This window comes from Denticeps clupeoides, chromosome 2 (assembly GCF_900700375.1).
Source record: "Denticeps clupeoides chromosome 2, fDenClu1.1, whole genome shotgun sequence".
NCBI classification, from domain to species: Eukaryota; Metazoa; Chordata; class Actinopteri; order Clupeiformes; family Denticipitidae; genus Denticeps; species Denticeps clupeoides.
This window is the reverse complement of record NC_041708.1, coordinates 19,267,364-19,285,286: the sequence shown is the minus strand read 5'-3', so window position 1 is coordinate 19,285,286 and position 17,923 is coordinate 19,267,364. Positions and strand designations below refer to the sequence as shown.

General features: G+C 51.8%; 3 protein-coding genes, 1 long non-coding RNA gene and 1 pseudogene across 4 annotated transcripts; all 5 read right to left on the bottom strand.

The window, feature by feature from the left end:
* Positions 1-74: 74 nt before the first annotated feature.
* LOC114784575 (piggyBac transposable element-derived protein 4-like) lies at positions 75-2,364 on the bottom strand. Its single transcript, XM_028970064.1, has 3 exons — positions 1,856-2,364; positions 620-1,762; positions 75-526 (listed from the first exon to the last, which is right to left on the bottom strand). The coding sequence occupies exons 1-2, from the start codon at positions 1,862-1,864 to the stop codon at positions 1,001-1,003; spliced, it is 771 nt and encodes a 256-aa protein (XP_028825897.1). The 5' UTR covers positions 1,865-2,364; the 3' UTR covers positions 75-526; positions 620-1,000.
* Positions 2,365-5,418: 3,054 nt separating this feature from the next.
* LOC114766973 (uncharacterized) lies at positions 5,419-7,505 on the bottom strand. Its single transcript, XR_003742881.1, has 3 exons — positions 6,809-7,505; positions 5,572-6,715; positions 5,419-5,478 (listed from the first exon to the last, which is right to left on the bottom strand). It is a non-coding gene; the product is annotated as an uncharacterized LOC114766973 (long non-coding RNA).
* A 156-nt stretch (positions 7,506-7,661) lies between these two features.
* LOC114766964 (piggyBac transposable element-derived protein 4-like) lies at positions 7,662-9,476 on the bottom strand. Its single transcript, XM_028958357.1, has 3 exons — positions 9,283-9,476; positions 8,047-9,189; positions 7,662-7,953 (listed from the first exon to the last, which is right to left on the bottom strand). The coding sequence occupies exons 1-2, from the start codon at positions 9,298-9,300 to the stop codon at positions 8,428-8,430; spliced, it is 780 nt and encodes a 259-aa protein (XP_028814190.1). The 5' UTR covers positions 9,301-9,476; the 3' UTR covers positions 7,662-7,953; positions 8,047-8,427.
* A 1,406-nt stretch (positions 9,477-10,882) lies between these two features.
* LOC114768905 (uncharacterized) lies at positions 10,883-11,822 on the bottom strand. The gene is made up of 3 exons (XM_028961413.1): positions 11,754-11,822; positions 10,998-11,660; positions 10,883-10,891 (listed from the first exon to the last, which is right to left on the bottom strand). The coding sequence occupies exons 1-3, from the start codon at positions 11,760-11,762 to the stop codon at positions 10,883-10,885; spliced, it is 681 nt and encodes a 226-aa protein (XP_028817246.1). The 5' UTR covers positions 11,763-11,822.
* A 4,576-nt stretch (positions 11,823-16,398) lies between these two features.
* Positions 16,399-17,711, bottom strand: LOC114768895 (piggyBac transposable element-derived protein 4-like; annotated as a pseudogene).
* Positions 17,712-17,923: the final 212 nt, after the last annotated feature.

Sequence of the window (17,923 nt, the reverse complement as noted above, 5' to 3'; positions counted from 1 at the left end):
ATTACTACAACTATTGTTGTAGATTTTTATTTTTTTTTTAACACAAAAGTTAACAATTACAACAACAACATGAAGTTCAGGGGATGCAGGATGCGCAAACTGCACTGAAATGTGCCTTACAATCTCCTTTTCCACATTTTTTGCATTTGAAGGTGCAGACTTTGCGTGTGGGGCAGAGAGCACACTGCCTCCTGCCTGAGAAAGTGTCTGTGTTGTTGGTGGCTGTTGGTGGGGGGTTGGTCGGCTCCACGGTGAGGTCACCTGAGCTTCTGCGGACTTGTGCGATGAGGCTGACGGCAGCTGGATTCTGTGGGAGGCGCTGTCTGCGGGTCATCTCTGGCATGACCAGCATTTTCCCAAGCTGATCCAGGAACAGCCTTCGTCTGCAGGATTTTCTGACATTCCATGTAGGGTCAATGGCCGTCCAGACGATGTATGCGTTGAGGGCACTGATGTCCAACATATTAAAAAACACCACTAGTGGCCAACGTCTCGTCTTTCTTCTGCAACTATACATTGCAATCATCTGCAAAACAAAAAAGGACCAGGGACACAGATATTGAACTATATTTTATATAAAAGATATGCTGAAACCTCAGCCTAGAATGTGTAAATTTACCTGGTCCATCGTATCCATGGCTCATTTGCAGCGGCTGTAATCAAGGATGATCTGGGGCTTCATCTTACCCCCGCTGCTGATCTCCGGCTCCCGGTGCTTTGTGCTGAGGAGAAGCACATTCTTTCCCCGCTTTGGTACATACGACACCAGGGTATGCGTTGCTGTAAAAGCGAACATTAATGAGAGCGACTCTCTCCCCCGGACCTTCAGGAGCTCAAGTGGAAGTTCTGGCTTGTTCTTCCTTATTGTGCCGACCATGGCGATCTTTCTTTTGAGCAACTGCTCTGCCAGCCCGTAGGAGGAGAAAAAGTTGTCACATGTGACAGTGACACCTGTTAGCCCCTCCGTCATCTCCAGCACAACTCACTGTCCCTGTTGTTTTTATGGAGGCGCACGGGCTGATCGGCCGGTGTAGACCGAAACTCTCCAGACATAGGACGTTACTACATCGCAGGTTGCCCAAATTTTGACGCCGTACCTCCCTGGCTTCTTCGGCATGTACTGCCGAAAGTTGCATCGCCCACGATACGCCACCAGTTGCTCGTCGACGCAAATGTCTGCTCCGGGGTTAAATATCTGTGGGAGCCGGTCAGTCCACTGGTCCCACATGTCTCGGATCGCGGCCAGCTTATCATCCCGACGCCGTGGTCTGGAGAGACGGTCGTCAAAGTACAGCGATCTAGAAATAATTTCAAAGGTTTTTCTGGGCATGGTCACCCGAAAAATGTGGCGACCTGTCTCGCCGCCCCAGAGGCTGCGCGTCGCTTCTCCCCGGGACCGATAGACGCCGGCCAGGAGGAGGAGTCCGAAGTACGCGCGAATCGTTGTGGCGTCAAGGTCCTTCCACCCCTGGACCGTCCTTCTCCCATGCAGGTTGGTGTACCTGGTTATGACTTGCGTCATTTCTTCGTTCAGAAATAAGTCAAAAGCGTCAGGTATGTCGCCTACTCTCTCTGGCATGACCAGCATTTTCCCAAGCTGATCCAGGAACAGCCTTCGTCTGCAGGATTTTCTGACATTCCATGTAGGGTCAATGGCCGTCCAGACGATGTATGCGTTGAGGGCACTGATGTCCAACATATTAAAAAATACCACTAGTGGCCAACGTCTCGTCTTTCTTCTGCAACTATACATTGCAATCATCTGCAAAACAAAAAAGGACCAGGGACACAGATATTGAACTATATTTTATATAAAAGATATGCTGAAACCTCAGCCTAGAATGTGTAAATTTACCTGGTCCATCGTATCCACGGCTCATTTGCAGCGGCTGTAATCAAGGATGATCTGGGGCTTCATCTTACCCCCGCTGCTGATCTCCGGCTCCCGGTGCTTTGTGCTGAGGAGAAGCACATTCTTTCCCCGCTTTGGTACATACGACACCAGGGTATGCGTTGCTGTAAAAGCGAACATTAATGAGAGCGACTCTCTCCCCCGGACCTTCAGGAGCTCAAGTGGAAGTTCTGGCTTGTTCTTCCTTATTGTGCCGACCATGGCGATCTTTCTTTTGAGCAACTGCTCTGCCAGCCCGTAGGAGGAGAAAAAGTTGTCACATGTGACAGTGACACCTGTTAGCCCCTCCGTCATCTCCAGCACAACTCACTGTCCCTGTTGTTTTTATGGAGGCGCACGGGCTGATCGGCCGGTGTAGACCGAAACTCTCCAGACATAGGACGTTACTACATCGCAGGTTGCCCAAATTTTGACGCCGTACCTCCCTGGCTTCTTCGGCATGTACTGCCGAAAGTTGCAATCGCCCACGATACGCCACCAGTTGCTCGTCGACGCAAATGTCTGCTCCGGGGTTAAATATCTGTGGGAGCCGGTCAGTCCACTGGTCCCACATGTCTCGGATCGCGGCCAGCTTATCATCCCGACGCCGTGGTCTGGAGAGACGGTCGTCAAAGCACAGCGATCTAGAAATAATTTCAAAGGTTTTTCTGGGCATGGTCACCCGAAAAATGTGGCGACCTGTCTCGCCGCCCCAGAGGCTGCGCGTCGCTTCTTCCCCGGGACCGATAGACCGCCGGCCAGGAGGAGGAGTCCGAAGTACGCGCGAATCGTTGTGGCGTCAAGGTCCTTCCACCCCCGGACCGTCCTTCTCCCATGCAGGTTGGTGTACCTGGTTATGACTTGCGTCATTTCTTCGTTCAGAAATAAGTCAAAAGCGTCAGGTATGTCGCCTACTCTCTCTGGCATGACCAGCATTTTCCCAAGCTGATCCAGGAACAGCCTTCGTCTGCAGGATTTTCTGACATTCCATGTAGGGTCAATGGCCGTCCAGACGATGTATGCGTTGAGGGCACTGATGTCCAACATATTAAAAAACACCACTAGTGGCCAACGTCTCGTCTTTCTTCTGCAACTATACATTGCAATCATCTGCAAAACAAAAAAGGACCAGGGACACAGATATTGAACTATATTTTATATAAAAGATATGCTGAAACCTCAGCCTAGAATGTGTAAATTTACCTGGTCCATCGTATCCACGGCTCATTTGCAGCGGCTGTAATCAAGGATGATCTGGGGCTTCATCTTACCCCCGCTGCTGATCTCCGGCTCCCGGTGCTTTGTGCTGAGGAGAAGCACATTCTTTCCCCGCTTTGGTACATACGACACCAGGGTATGCGTTTCTGTAAAAGCGAACATTAATGAGAGCGACTCTCTCCCCCCGGACCTTCAGGAGCTCAAGTGGAAGTTCTGGCTTGTTCTTCCTTATTGTGCCAACCATGGCGATCTTTCTTTTGAGCAACTGCTCTGCCAGCCCGTAGGAGGAGAAAAAGTTGTCACATGTGACAGTGACACCTGTTAGCCCCTCCGTCATCTCCAGCACAACTCACTGTCCCTGTTGTTTTTATGGAGGCGCACGGGCTGATCGGCCGGTGTAACCGAAACTCTCCAGACATAGGACGTTACTACATCGCAGGTTGCCCAAATTTTGACGCCGTACCTCCCTGGCTTCTTCGGCATGTACTGCCGAAAGTTGCATCGCCCACGATACGCCACCAGTTGCTCGTCGACGCAAATGTCTGCTCCGGGGTTAAATATCTGTGGGAGCCGGTCAGTCCACTGGTCCCACATGTCTCGGATCGCGGCCAGCTTATCATCCCGACGCCGTGGTCTGGAGAGACGGTCGTCAAAGCACAGCGATCTAGAAATAATTTCAAAGGTTTTTCTGGGCATGGTCACCCGAAAAATGTGGCGACCTGTCTCGCCGCCCCAGAGGCTGCGCGTCGCTTCTCCCCGGGACCGATAGACGCCGGCCAGGAGGAGGAGTCCGAAGTACGCGCGAATCGTTGTGGCGTCAAGGTCCTTCCACCCCCGGACCGTCCTTCTCCCATGCAGGTTGGTGTACCTGGTTATGACTTGCGTCATTTCTTCTTCGTTCAGAAATAAGTCAAAAGCGTCAGGTATGTCGCCTACTCTCTCTGGCATGACCAGCATTTTCCCAAGCTGATCCAGGAACAGCCTTCGTCTGCAGGATTTTCTGACATTCCATGTAGGGTCAATGGCCGTCCAGACGATGTATGCGTTGAGGGCACTGATGTCCAACATATTAAAAAACACCACTAGTGGCCAACGTCTCGTCTTTCTTCTGCAACTATACATTGCAATCATCTGCAAAACAAAAAAGGACCAGGGACACAGATATTGAACTATATTTTATATAAAAGATATGCTGAAACCTCAGCCTAGAATGTGTAAATTTACCTGGTCCATCGTATCCACGGCTCATTTGCAGCGGCTGTAATCAAGGATGATCTGGGGCTTCATCTTACCCCCGCTGCTGATCTCCGGCTCCCGGTGCTTTGTGCTGAGGAGAAGCACATTCTTTCCCCGCTTTGGTACATACGACACCAGGGTATGTGTTGCTGTAAAAGCGAACATTAATGAGAGCGACTCTCTCCCCCGGACCTTCAGGAGCTCAAGTGGAAGTTCTGGCTTGTTCTTCCTTATTGTGCCGACCATGGCGATCTTTCTTTTGAGCAACTGCTCTGCCAGCCCGTAGGAGGAGAAAAAAGTTGTCACATGTGACAGTGACACCTGTTAGCCCCTCCGTCATCTCCAGCACAACTCACTGTCCCTGTTGTTTTTATGGAGGCGCACGGGCTGATCGGCCGGTGTAGACCGAAACTCTCCAGACATAGGACGTTACTACATCGCAGGTTGCCCAAATTTTGACGCCGTACCTCCCTGGCTTCTTCGGCATGTACTGCCGAAAGTTGCATCGCCCACGATACGCCACCAGTTGCTCGTCGACGCAAATGTCTGCTCCGGGGTTAAATATCTGTGGGAGCCGGTCAGTCCACTGGTCCCACATGTCTCGGATCACGGCCAGCTTATCATCCCGACGCCGTGGTCTGGAGAGACGGTCGTCAAAGCACAGCGATCTAGAAATAATTTCAAAGGTTTTTCTGGGCATGGTCACCCGAAAAATGTGGCGACCTGTCTCGCCGCCCCAGAGGCTGCGCGTCGCTTCTCCCCGGGACCGATAGACGCCGGCCAGGAGGAGGAGTCCGAAGTACGCGCGAATTGTTGTGGCGTCAAGGTCCTTCCACCCCCGGACCGTCCTTCTCCCATGCAGGTTGGTGTACCTGGTTATGACTTGCGTCATTTCTTCGTTCAGAAATAAGTCAAAAGCGTCAGGTATGTCGCCTACTCTCTCTGGCATGACCAGCATTTTCCCAAGCTGATCCAGGAACAGCCTTCGTCTGCAGGATTTTCTGACATTCCATGTAGGGTCAATGGCCGTCCAGACGATGTATGCGTTGAGGGCACTGATGTCCAACATATTAAAAAAACACCACTAGTGGCCAACGTCTCGTCTTTCTTCTGCAACTATACATTGCAATCATCTGCAAAACAAAAAAGGACCAGGGACACAGATATTGAACTATATTTTATATAAAAGATATGCTGAAACCTCAGCCTAGAATGTGTAAATTTACCTGGTCCATCGTATCCACGGCTCATTTGCAGCGGCTGTAATCAAGGATGATCTGGGGCTTCATCTTACCCCCGCTGCTGATCTCCGGCTCCCGGTGCTTTGTGCTGAGGAGAAGCACATTCTTTCCCCGCTTTGGTACATACGACACCAGGGTATGCGTTGCTGTAAAAGCGAACATTAATGAGAGCGACTCTCTCCCCCGGACCTTCAGGAGCTCAAGTGGAAGTTCTGGCTTGTTCTTCCTTATTGTGCCGACCATGGCGATCTTTCTTTTGAGCAACTGCTCTGGCAGCCCGTAGGAGGAGAAAAAGTTGTCACATGTGACAGTGACACCTGTTAGCCCCTCCGTCATCTCCAGCACAACTCACTGTCCCTGTTGTTTTTATGGAGGCGCACGGGCTGATCGGCCGGTGTAGACCGAAACTCTCCAGACATAGGACGTTACTACATCGCAGGTTGCCCAAATTTTGACGCCGTACCTCCCTGGCTTCTTCGGCATGTACTGCCGAAAGTTGCATCGCCCACGATACGCCACCAGTTGCTCGTCGACGCAAATGTCTGCTCCGGGGTTAAATATCTGTGGGAGCCGGTCAGTCCACTGGTCCCACATGTCTCGGATCGCGGCCAGCTTATCATCCCGACGCCGTGGTCTGGAGAGACGGTCGTCAAAGCACAGCGATCTAGAAATAATTTCAAAGGTTTTTCTGGGCATGGTCACCCCGAAAAATGTGGCGACCTGTCTCGCCGCCCCAGAGGCTGCGCGTCGCTTCTCCCCGGGACCGATAGACGCCGGCCAGGAGGAGGAGTCCGAAGTACGCGCGAATCGTTGTGGCGTCAAGGTCCTTCCACCCCCGGACCGTCCTTCTCCCATGCAGGTTGGTGTACCTGGTTATGACTTGCGTCATTTCTTCGTTCAGAAATAAGTCAAAAGCGTCAGGTATGTCGCCTACTCTCTCTGGCATGACCAGCATTTTCCCAAGCTGATCCAGGAACAGCCTTCGTCTGCAGGATTTTCTGACATTCCATGTAGGGTCAATGGCCGTCCAGACGATGTATGCGTTGAGGGCACTGATGTCCAACATATTAAAAAACACCACTAGTGGCCAACGTCTCGTCTTTCTTCTGCAACTATACATTGCAATCATCTGCAAAACAAAAAAGGACCAGGGACACAGATATTGAACTATATTTTATATAAAAGATATGCTGAAACCTCAGCCTAGAATGTGTAAATTTACCTGGTCCATCGTATCCACGGCTCATTTGCAGCGGCTGTAATCAAGGATGATCTGGGGCTTCATCTTACCCCCGCTGCTGATCTCCGGCTCCCGGTGCTTTGTGCTGAGGAGAAGCACATTCTTTCCCCGCTTTGGTACATACGACACCAGGGTATGCGTTGCTGTAAAAGCGAACATTAATGAGAGCGACTCTCTCCCCCGGACCTTCAGGAGCTCAAGTGGAAGTTCTGGCTTGTTCTTCCTTATTGTGCCGACCATGGCGATCTTTCTTTTGAGCAACTGCTCTGCCAGCCCGTAGGAGGAGAAAAAGTTGTCACATGTGACAGTGACACCTGTTAGCCCCTCCGTCATCTCCAGCACAACTCACTGTCCCTGTTGTTTTTATGGAGGCGCACGGGCTGATCGGCCGGTTAAGACCGAAACTCTCCAGACATAGGACGTTACTACATCGCAGGTTGCCCAAATTTTGACGCCGTACCTCCCTGGCTTCTTCGGCATGTACTGCCGAAAGTTGCATCGCCCACGATACGCCACCAGTTGCTCGTCGACGCAAATGTCTGCTCCGGGGTTAAATATCTGTGGGAGCCGGTCAGTCCACTGGTCCCACATGTCTCGGATCGCGGCCAGCTTATCATCCCGACGCCGTGGTCTGGAGAGACGGTCGTCAAAGCACAGCGATCTAGAAATAATTTCAAAGGTTTTTTCTGGGCATGGTCACCCGAAAAATGTGGCGACCTGTCTCGCCGCCCCAGAGGCTGCGCGTCGCTTCTCCCCGGGACCGATAGACGCCGGCCAGGAGGAGGAGTCCGAAGTACGCGCGAATCGTTGTGGCGTCAAGGTCCTTCCACCCCCCGGACCGTCCTTCTCCCATGCAGGTTGGTGTACCTGGTTATGACTTGCGTCATTTCTTCGTTCAGAAATAAGTCAAAAGCGTCAGGTATGTCGCCTACTCTCTCTGGCATGACCAGCATTTTCCCAAGCTGATCCAGGAACAGCCTTCGTCTGCAGGATTTTCTGACATTCCATGTAGGGTCAATGGCCGTCCAGACGATGTATGCGTTGAGGGCACTGATGTCCAACATATTAAAAAACACCACTAGTGGCCAACGTCTCGTCTTTCTTCTGCAACTATACATTGCAATCATCTGCAAAACAAAAAAGGACCAGGGACACAGATATTGAACTATATTTTATATAAAAGATATGCTGAAACCTCAGCCTAGAATGTGTAAATTTACCTGGTCCATCGTATCCACGGCTCATTTGCAGCGGCTGTAATCAAGGATGATCTGGGGCTTCATCTTACCCCCGCTGCTGATCTCCGGCTCCCGGTGCTTTGTGCTGAGGAGAAGCACATTCTTTCCCCGCTTTGGTACATACGACACCAGGGTATGTGTTGCTGTAAAAGCGAACATTAATGAGAGCGACTCTCTCCCCCGGACCTTCAGGAGCTCAAGTGGAAGTTCTGGCTTGTTCTTCCTTATTGTGCCGACCATGGCGATCTTTCTTTTGAGCAACTGCTCTGCCAGCCCGTAGGAGGAGAAAAAGTTGTCACATGTGACAGTGACACCTGTTAGCCCCTCCGTCATCTCCAGCACAACTCACTGTCCCTGTTGTTTTTATGGAGGCGCACGGGCTGATCGGCCGGTGTAGACCGAAACTCTCCAGACATAGGACGTTACTACATCGCAGGTTGCCCAAATTTTGACGCCGTACCTCCCTGGCTTCTTCGGCATGTACTGCCGAAAGTTGCATCGCCCACGATACGCCACCAGTTGCTCGTCGACGCAAATGTCTGCTCCGGGGTTAAATATTTGTGGGAGCCGGTCAGTCCACTGGTCCCACATGTCTCGGATCACGGCCAGCTTATCATCCCGACGCCGTGGTCTGGAGAGACGGTCGTCAAAGCACAGCGATCTAGAAATAATTTCAAAGGTTTTTCTGGGCATGGTCACCCGAAAAATGTGGCGACCTGTCTCGCCGCCCCAGAGGCTGCGCGTCGCTTCTCCCCGGGACCGATAGACGCCGGCCAGGAGGAGGAGTCCGAAGTACGCGCGAATCGTTGTGGCGTCAAGGTCCTTCCACCCCCGGACCGTCCTTCTCCCATGCAGGTTGGTGTACCTGGTTATGACTTGCGTCATTTCTTCGTTCAGAAATAAGTCAAAAGCGTCAGGTATGTCGCCTACTCTCTCTGGCATGACCAGCATTTTCCCAAGCTGATCCAGGAACAGCCTTCGTCTGCAGGATTTTCTGACATTCCATGTAGGGTCAATGGCCGTCCAGACGATGTATGCGTTGAGGGCACTGATGTCCAACATATTAAAAAACACCACTAGTGGCCAACGTCTCGTCTTTCTTCTGCAACTATACATTGCAATCATCTGCAAAACAAAAAAGGACCAGGGACACAGATATTGAACTATATTTTATATAAAAGATATGCTGAAACCTCAGCCTAGAATGTGTAAATTTACCTGGTCCATCGTATCCATGGCTCATTTGCAGCGGCTGTAATCAAGGATGATCTGGGGCTTCATCTTACCCCCGCTGCTGATCTCCGGCTCCCGGTGCTTTGTGCTGAGGAGAAGCACATTCTTTCCCCGCTTTGGTACATACGACACCAGGGTATGCGTTGCTGTAAAAGCGAACATTAATGAGAGCGACTCTCTCCCCCCGGACCTTCAGGAGCTCAAGTGGAAGTTCTGGCTTGTTCTTCCTTATTGTGCCGACCATGGCGATCTTTCTTTTGAGCAACTGCTCTGCCAGCCCGTAGGAGGAGAAAAAGTTGTCACATGTGACAGTGACACCTGTTAGCCCCTCCGTCATCTCCAGCACAACTCACTGTCCCTGTTGTTTTTATGGAGGCGCACGGGCTGATCGGCCGGTGTAGACCGAAACTCTCCAGACATAGGACGTTACTACATCGCAGGTTGCCCAAATTTTGACGCCGTACCTCCCTGGCTTCTTCGGCATGTACTGCCGAAAGTTGCATCGCCCACGATACGCCACCAGTTGCTCGTCGACGCAAATGTCTGCTCCGGGGTTAAATATCTGTGGGAGCCGGTCAGTCCACTGGTCCCACATGTCTCGGATCGCGGCCAGCTTATCATCCCGACGCCGTGGTCTGGAGAGACGGTCGTCAAAGTACAGCGATCTAGAAATAATTTCAAAGGTTTTTCTGGGCATGGTCACCCGAAAATGTGGCGACCTGTCTCGCCGCCCCAGAGGCTGCGCGTCGCTTCTCCCCGGGACCGATAGACGCCGGCCAGGAGGAGGAGTCCGAAGTACGCGCGAATCGTTGTGGCGTCAAGGTCCTTCCACCCCTGGACCGTCCTTCTCCCATGCAGGTTGGTGTACCTGGTTATGACTTGCGTCATTTCTTCGTTCAGAAATAAGTCAAAAGCGTCAGGTATGTCGCCCTACTCTCTCTGGCATGACCAGCATTTTCCCAAGCTGATCCAGGAACAGCCTTCGTCTGCAGGATTTTCTGACATTCCATGTAGGGTCAATGGCCGTCCAGACGATGTATGCGTTGAGGGCACTGATGTCCAACATATTAAAAAATACCACTAGTGGCCAACGTCTCGTCTTTCTTCTGCAACTATACATTGCAATCATCTGCAAAACAAAAAAGGACCAGGGACACAGATATTGAACTATATTTTATATAAAAGATATGCTGAACCTCAGCCTAGAATGTGTAAATTTACCTGGTCCATCGTATCCACGGCTCATTTGCAGCGGCTGTAATCAAGGATGATCTGGGGCTTCATCTTACCCCCGCTGCTGATCTCCGGCTCCCGGTGCTTTGTGCTGAGGAGAAGCACATTCTTTCCCCGCTTTGGTACATACGACACCAGGGTATGCGTTGCTGTAAAAGCGAACATTAATGAGAGCGACTCTCTCCCCCCGGACCTTCAGGAGCTCAAGTGGAAGTTCTGGCTTGTTCTTCCTTATTGTGCCGACCATGGCGATCTTTCTTTTGAGCAACTGCTCTGCCAGCCCGTAGGAGGAGAAAAAGTTGTCACATGTGACAGTGACACCTGTTAGCCCCTCCGTCATCTCCAGCACAACTCACTGTCCCTGTTGTTTTTATGGAGGCGCACGGGCTGATCGGCCGGTGTAAACCGAAACTCTCCAGACATAGGACGTTACTACATCGCAGGTTGCCCAAATTTTGACGCCGTACCTCCTGGCTTCTTCGGCATGTACTGCCGAAAGTTGCATCGCCCACGATACGCCACAGTTGCTCGTCGACGCAAATGTCTGCTCCGGGGTTAAATATCTGTGGGAGCCGGTCAGTCCACTGGTCCCACATGTCTCGGATCGCGGCCAGCTTATCATCCCGACGCCGTGGTCTGGAGAGACGGTCGTCAAAGCACAGCGATCTAGAAATAATTTCAAAGGTTTTTCTGGGCATGGTCACCCGAAAAATGTGGCGACCTGTCTCGCCGCCCCAGAGGCTGCGCGTCGCTTCTCCCCGGGACCGATAGACGCCGGCCAGGAGGAGGAGTCCGAAGTACGCGCGAATCGTTGTGGCGTCAAGGTCCTTCCACCCCCGGACCGTCCTTCTCCCATGCAGGTTGGTGTACCTGGTTATGACTTGCGTCATTTCTTCGTTCAGAAATAGGTCAAAAGCGTCAGGTATGTCGCCTACTCTCTCTGGCATGACCAGCATTTTCCCAAGCTGATCCAGGAACAGCCTTCGTCTGCAGGATTTTCTGACATTCCATGTAGGGTCAATGGCCGTCCAGACGATGTATGCGTTGAGGGCACTGATGTCCAACATATTAAAAAACACCACTAGTGGCCAACGTCTCGTCTTTCTTCTGCAACTATACATTGCAATCATCTGCAAAACAAAAAGGACCAGGGACACAGATATTGAACTATATTTTATATAAAAGATATGCTGAAACCTCAAGCCTAGAATGTGTAAATTTACCTGGTCCATCGTATCCACGGCTCATTTGCAGCGGCTGTAATCAAGGATGATCTGGGGCTTCATCTTACCCCCCGCTGCTGATCTCCGGCTCCCGGTGCTTTGTGCTGAGGAGAAGCACATTCTTTCCCCGCTTTGGTACATACGACACCAGGGTATGTGTTGCTGTAAAAGCGAACATTAATGAGAGCGACTCTCTCCCCCGGACCTTCAGGAGCTCAAGTGGAAGTTCTGGCTTGTTCTTCCTTATTGTGCCGACCATGGCGATCTTTCTTTTGAGCAACTGCTCTGCCAGCCCGTAGGAGGAGAAAAAGTTGTCACATGTGACAGTGACACCTGTTAGCCCCTCCGTCATCTCCAGCACAACTCACTGTCCCTGTTGTTTTTATGGAGGCGCACGGGCTGATCGGCCGGTGTAGACCGAAACTCTCCAGACATAGGACGTTACTACATCGCAGGTTGCCCAAATTTGACGCCGTACCCTCCCTGGCTTCTTCGGCATGTACTGCCGAAAGTTGCATCGCCCACGATACGCCACCAGTTTGCTCGTCGACGCAAATGTCTGCTCCGGGGTTAAATATCTGTGGGAGCCGGTCAGTCACTGGTCCCACATGTCTCGGATCACGGCCAGCTTATCATCCCGACGCCGTGGTCTGGAGAGACGGTCGTCAAAGCACAGCGATCTAGAAATAATTTCAAGGTTTTTCTGGGCATGGTCACCCGAAAAATGTGGCGACCTGTCTCGCCGCCCCAGAGGCTGCGCGTCGCTTCTCCCCGGGACCGATAGACGCCGGCCAGGAGGAGGAGTCCGAAGTACGCGCGAATTGTTGTGGCGTCAAGGTCCTTCCACCCCCGGACCGTCCTTCTCCCATGCAGGTTGGTGTACCTGGTTATGACTTGCGTCATTTCTTCGTTCAGAAATAAGTCAAAAGCGTCAGGTATGTCGCCTACTCTCTCTGGCATGACCAGCATTTTCCCAAGCTGATCCAGGAACAGCCTTCGTCTGCAGGATTTTCTGACATTCCATGTAGGGTCAATGGCCGTCCAGACGATGTATGCGTTGAGGGCACTGATGTCCAACATATTAAAAAACACCACTAGTGGCCAACGTCTCGTCTTTCTTCTGCAACTATACATTGCAATCATCTGCAAAACAAAAAAGGACCAGGGACACAGATATTGAACTATATTTTATATAAAAGATATGCTGAAACCTCAGCCTAGAATGTGTAAATTTACCTGGTCCATCGTATCCATGGCTCATTTGCAGCGGCTGTAATCAAGGATGATCTGGGGCTTCATCTTACCCCCGCTGCTGATCTCCGGCTCCCGGTGCTTTGTGCTGAGGAGAAGCACATTCTTTCCCCGCTTTGGTACATACGACACCAGGGTATGCGTTGCTGTAAAAGCGAACATTAATGAGAGCGACTCTCTCCCCCCGGACCTTCAGGAGCTCAAGTGGAAGTTCTGGCTTGTTCTTCCTTATTGTGCCAACCATGGCGATCTTTCTTTTGAGCAACTGCTCTGCCAGCCCGTAGGAGGAGAAAAAGTTGTCACATGTGACAGTGACACCTGTTAGCCCCTCCGTCATCTCCAGCACAACTCACTGTCCCTGTTGTTTTTATGGAGGCGCACGGGCTGATCGGCCGGTGTAAACCGAAACTCTCCAGACATAGGACGTTACTACATCGCAGGTTGCCCAAATTTTGACGCCGTACCTCCCTGGCTTCTTCGGCATGTACTGCCGAAAGTTGCATCGCCCACGATACGCCACCAGTTGCTCGTCGACGCAAATGTCTGCTCCGGGGTTAAATATCTGTGGGAGCCGGTCAGTCCACTGGTCCCACATGTCTCGGATCGCGGCCAGCTTATCATCCCGACGCCGTGGTCTGGAGAGACGGTCGTCAAAGTACAGCGATCTAGAAATAATTTCAAAGGTTTTTCTGGGCATGGTCACCCGAAAAATGTGGCGACCTGTCTCGCCGCCCCAGAGGCTGCGCGTCGCTTCTCCCCGGGACCGATAGACGCCGGCCAGGAGGAGGAGTCCGAAGTACGCGCGAATCGTTGTGGCGTCAAGGTCCTTCCACCCCTGGACCGTCCTTCTCCCATGCAGGTTGGTGTACCTGGTTATGACTTGCGTCATTTCTTCTTCGTTCAGAAATAAGTCAAAAGCGTCAGGTATGTCGCCTACTCTCTCTGGCATGACCAGCATTTTCCCAAGCTGATCCAGGAACAGCCTTCGTCTGCAGGATTTTCTGACATTCCATGTAGGGTCAATGGCCGTCCAGACGATGTATGCGTTGAGGGCACTGATGTCCAACATATTAAAAAATACCACTAGTGGCCAACGTCTCGTCTTTCTTCTGCAACTATACATTGCAATCATCTGCAAAACAAAAAAGGACCAGGGACACAGATATTGAACTATATTTTATATAAAAGATATGCTGAAACCTCAGCCTAGAATGTGTAAATTTACCTGGTCCATCGTATCCACGGCTCATTTGCAGCGGCTGTAATCAAGGATGATCTGGGGCTTCATCTTACCCCCCGCTGCTGATCTCCGGCTCCCGGTGCTTTGTGCTGAGGAGAAGCACATTCTTTCCCCGCTTTGGTACATACGACACCAGGGTATGCGTTGCTGTAAAAGCGAACATTAATGAGAGCGACTCTCTCCCCCGGACCTTCAGGAGCTCAAGTGGAAGTTCTGGCTTGTTCTTCCTTATTGTGCCGACCATGGCGATCTTTCTTTTGAGCAACTGCTCTGCCAGCCCGTAGGAGGAGAAAAAGTTGTCACATGTGACAGTGACACCTGTTAGCCCCTCCGTCATCTCCAGCACAACTCACTGTCCCTGTTGTTTTTATGGAGGCGCACGGGCTGATCGGCCGGTGTAGACCGAAACTCTCCAGACATAGGACGTTACTACATCGCAGGTTGCCCAAATTTTGACGCCGTACCTCCCTGGCTTCTTCGGCATGTAGTGCCGAAAGTTGCATCGCCCACGATACGCCACCAGTTGCTCGTCGACGCAAATGTCTGCTCCGGGGTTAAATATCTGTGGGAGCCGGTCAGTCCACTGGTCCCACATGTCTCGGATCGCGGCCAGCTTATCATCCCGACGCCGTGGTCTGGAGAGACGGTCGTCAAAGCACAGCGATCTAGAAATAATTTCAAAGGTTTTTCTGGGCATGGTCACCCGAAAAATGTGGCGACCTGTCTCGCCGCCCCAGAGGCTGCGCGTCGCTTCTCCCCGGGACCGATAGACGCCGGCCAGGAGGAGGAGTCCGAAGTACGCGCGAATCGTTGTGGCGTCAAGGTCCTTCCACCCCCCGGACCGTCCTTCTCCCATGCAGGTTGGTGTACCTGGTTATGACTTGCGTCATTTCTTCGTTCAGAAATAAGTCAAAAGCGTCAGGTATGTCGCCTACTCTCTCTGGCATGACCAGCATTTTCCCAAGCTGATCCAGGAACAGCCTTCGTCTGCAGGATTTTCTGACATTCCATGTAGGGTCAATGGCCGTCCAGACGATGTATGCGTTGAGGGCACTGATGTCCAACATATTAAAAAACACCACTAGTGGCCAACGTCTCGTCTTTTCTTCTGCAACTATACATTGCAATCATCTGCAAAACAAAAAAGGACCAGGGACACAGATATTGAACTATATTTATATAAAAGATATGCTGAAACCTCAGCCTAGAATGTGTAAATTTACCTGGTCCATCGTATCCACGGCTCATTTGCAGCGGCTGTAATCAAGGATGATCTGGGGCTTCATCTTACCCCCGCTGCTGATCTCCGGCTCCCGGTGCTTTGTGCTGAGGAGAAGCACATTCTTTCCCCGCTTTGGTACATACGACACCAGGGTATGCGTTTCTGTAAAAGCGAACATTAATGAGAGCGACTCTCTCCCCCGGACCTTCAGGAGCTCAAGTGGAAGTTCTGGCTTGTTCTTCCTTATTGTGCCAACCATGGCGATCTTTCTTTTGAGCAACTGCTCTGCCAGCCCGTAGGAGGAGAAAAAGTTGTCACATGTGACAGTGACACCTGTTAGCCCCTCCGTCATCTCCAGCACAACTCACTGTCCCTGTTGTTTTTATGGAGGCGCACGGGCTGATCGGCCGGTGTAAACCGAAACTCTCCAGACATAGGACGTTACTACATCGCAGGTTGCCCAAATTTGACGCCGTACCTCCCTGGCTTCTTCGGCATGTACTGCCGAAAGTTGCATCGCCCACGATACGCCACCAGTTGCTCGTCGACGCAAATGTCTGCTCCGGGGTTAAATATCTGTGGGAGCCGGTCAGTCCACTGGTCCCACATGTCTCGGATCGCGGCCAGCTTATCATCCCGACGCCGTGGTCTGGAGAGACGGTCGTCAAAGCACAGCGATCTAGAAATAATTTCAAAGGTTTTTCTGGGCATGGTCACCCGAAAAATGTGGCGACCTGTTCTCGCCGCCCCAGAGGCTGCGCGTCGCTTCTCCCCGGGACCGATAGACGCCGGCCAGGAGGAGGAGTCCGAAGTACGCGCGAATCGTTGTGGCGTCAAGGTCCTTCCACCCCCGGACCGTCCTTCTCCCATGCAGGTTGGTGTACCTGGTTATGACTTGCGTCATTTCTTCGTTCAGAAATAAGTCAAAAGCGTCAGGTATGTCGCCTACTCTCTCTGGCATGACCAGCATTTTCCCAAGCTGATCCAGGAACAGCCTTCGTCCTGCAGGATTTTCTGACATTCCATGTAGGGTCAATGGCCGTCCAGACGATGTATGCGTTGAGGGCACTGATGTCCAACATATTAAAAAACACCACTAGTGGCCAACGTCTCGTCTTTCTTCTGCAACTATACATTGCAATCATCTGCAAACAAAAAAGGACCAGGGACACAGATATTGAACTATATTTTATATAAAAGATATGCTGAAACCTCAGCCTAGAATGTGTAAATTTACCTGGTCCATCGTATCCACGGCTCATTTGCAGCGGCTGTAATCAAGGATGATCTGGGGCTTCATCTTACCCCCGCTGCTGATCTCCGGCTCCCGGTGCTTTGTGCTGAGGAGAAGCACATTCTTTCCCCGCTTTGGTACATACGACACCAGGGTATGTGTTGCTGTAAAAGCGAACATTAATGAGAGCGACTCTCTCCCCCGGACCTTCAGGAGCTCAAGTGGAAGTTCTGGCTTGTTCTTCCTTATTGTGCCGACCATGGCGATCTTTCTTTTGAGCAACTGCTCTGCCAGCCCGTAGGAGGAGAAAAAGTTGTCACATGTGACAGTGACACCTGTTAGCCCCTCCGTCATCTCCAGCACAACTCACTGTCCCTGTTGTTTTTATGGAGGCGCACGGGCTGATCGGCCCGGTGTAGACCGAAACTCTCCAGACATAGGACGTTACTACATCGCAGGTTGCCCAAATTTTGACGCCGTACCTCCCTGGCTTCTTCGGCATGTACTGCCGAAAGTTGCATCGCCCACGATATGCCACCAGTTGCTCGTCGACGCAAATGTCTGCTCCAGGGTTAAATATCTGTGGGAGCCGGTCAGTCCACTGGTCCCACATGTCTCGGATCGCGGCCAGCTTATCATCCCGACGCCGTGGTCTGGAGAGACGGTCGTCAAAGCACAGCGATCTAGAAATAATTTCAAAGGTTTTTCTGGGCATGGTCCCCGAAAAATGTGGCGACCTGTCTCGCAGCCCCAGAGGGCTGCGCGTCGCTTCTCCTCCCGGGACCGATAGACGCCGGCCAGGAGGAGGAGTCCGAAGTACGCGCGAATCGTTGTGGCGTCAAGGTCCTTCCACCTCCGGACCGTCCTTCTCCCATGCAGGTTGGTGTACCTGGTTATGACTTGCGTCATTTCTTCGTTCAGAAATAAGTCAAAAGCGTCAGGTATGTCGCCTACTCTCGCCACTGCAAACCGGGTGGGTCCTGGCCTCAGTCCGGTTCCTGGAGGGTCATATCGGAGGGTCTCGGAATTTGTGGGTGCCCAGATGATCTCTCCGTTTTTGGAGCTCCATAAGACGTCCGCTGTCTCCCCTTCGTCGGAATCCGCTGACTCCGTGGAGCTGGTGGAGGATGAGGCTGGCCTGGGCACGAACTCCTCATCCATCATGGACTCGTCTGTCTCGGTGTCCGATTCAGACCTTGAGCTCTCCGGTCCGGTGCGATCGG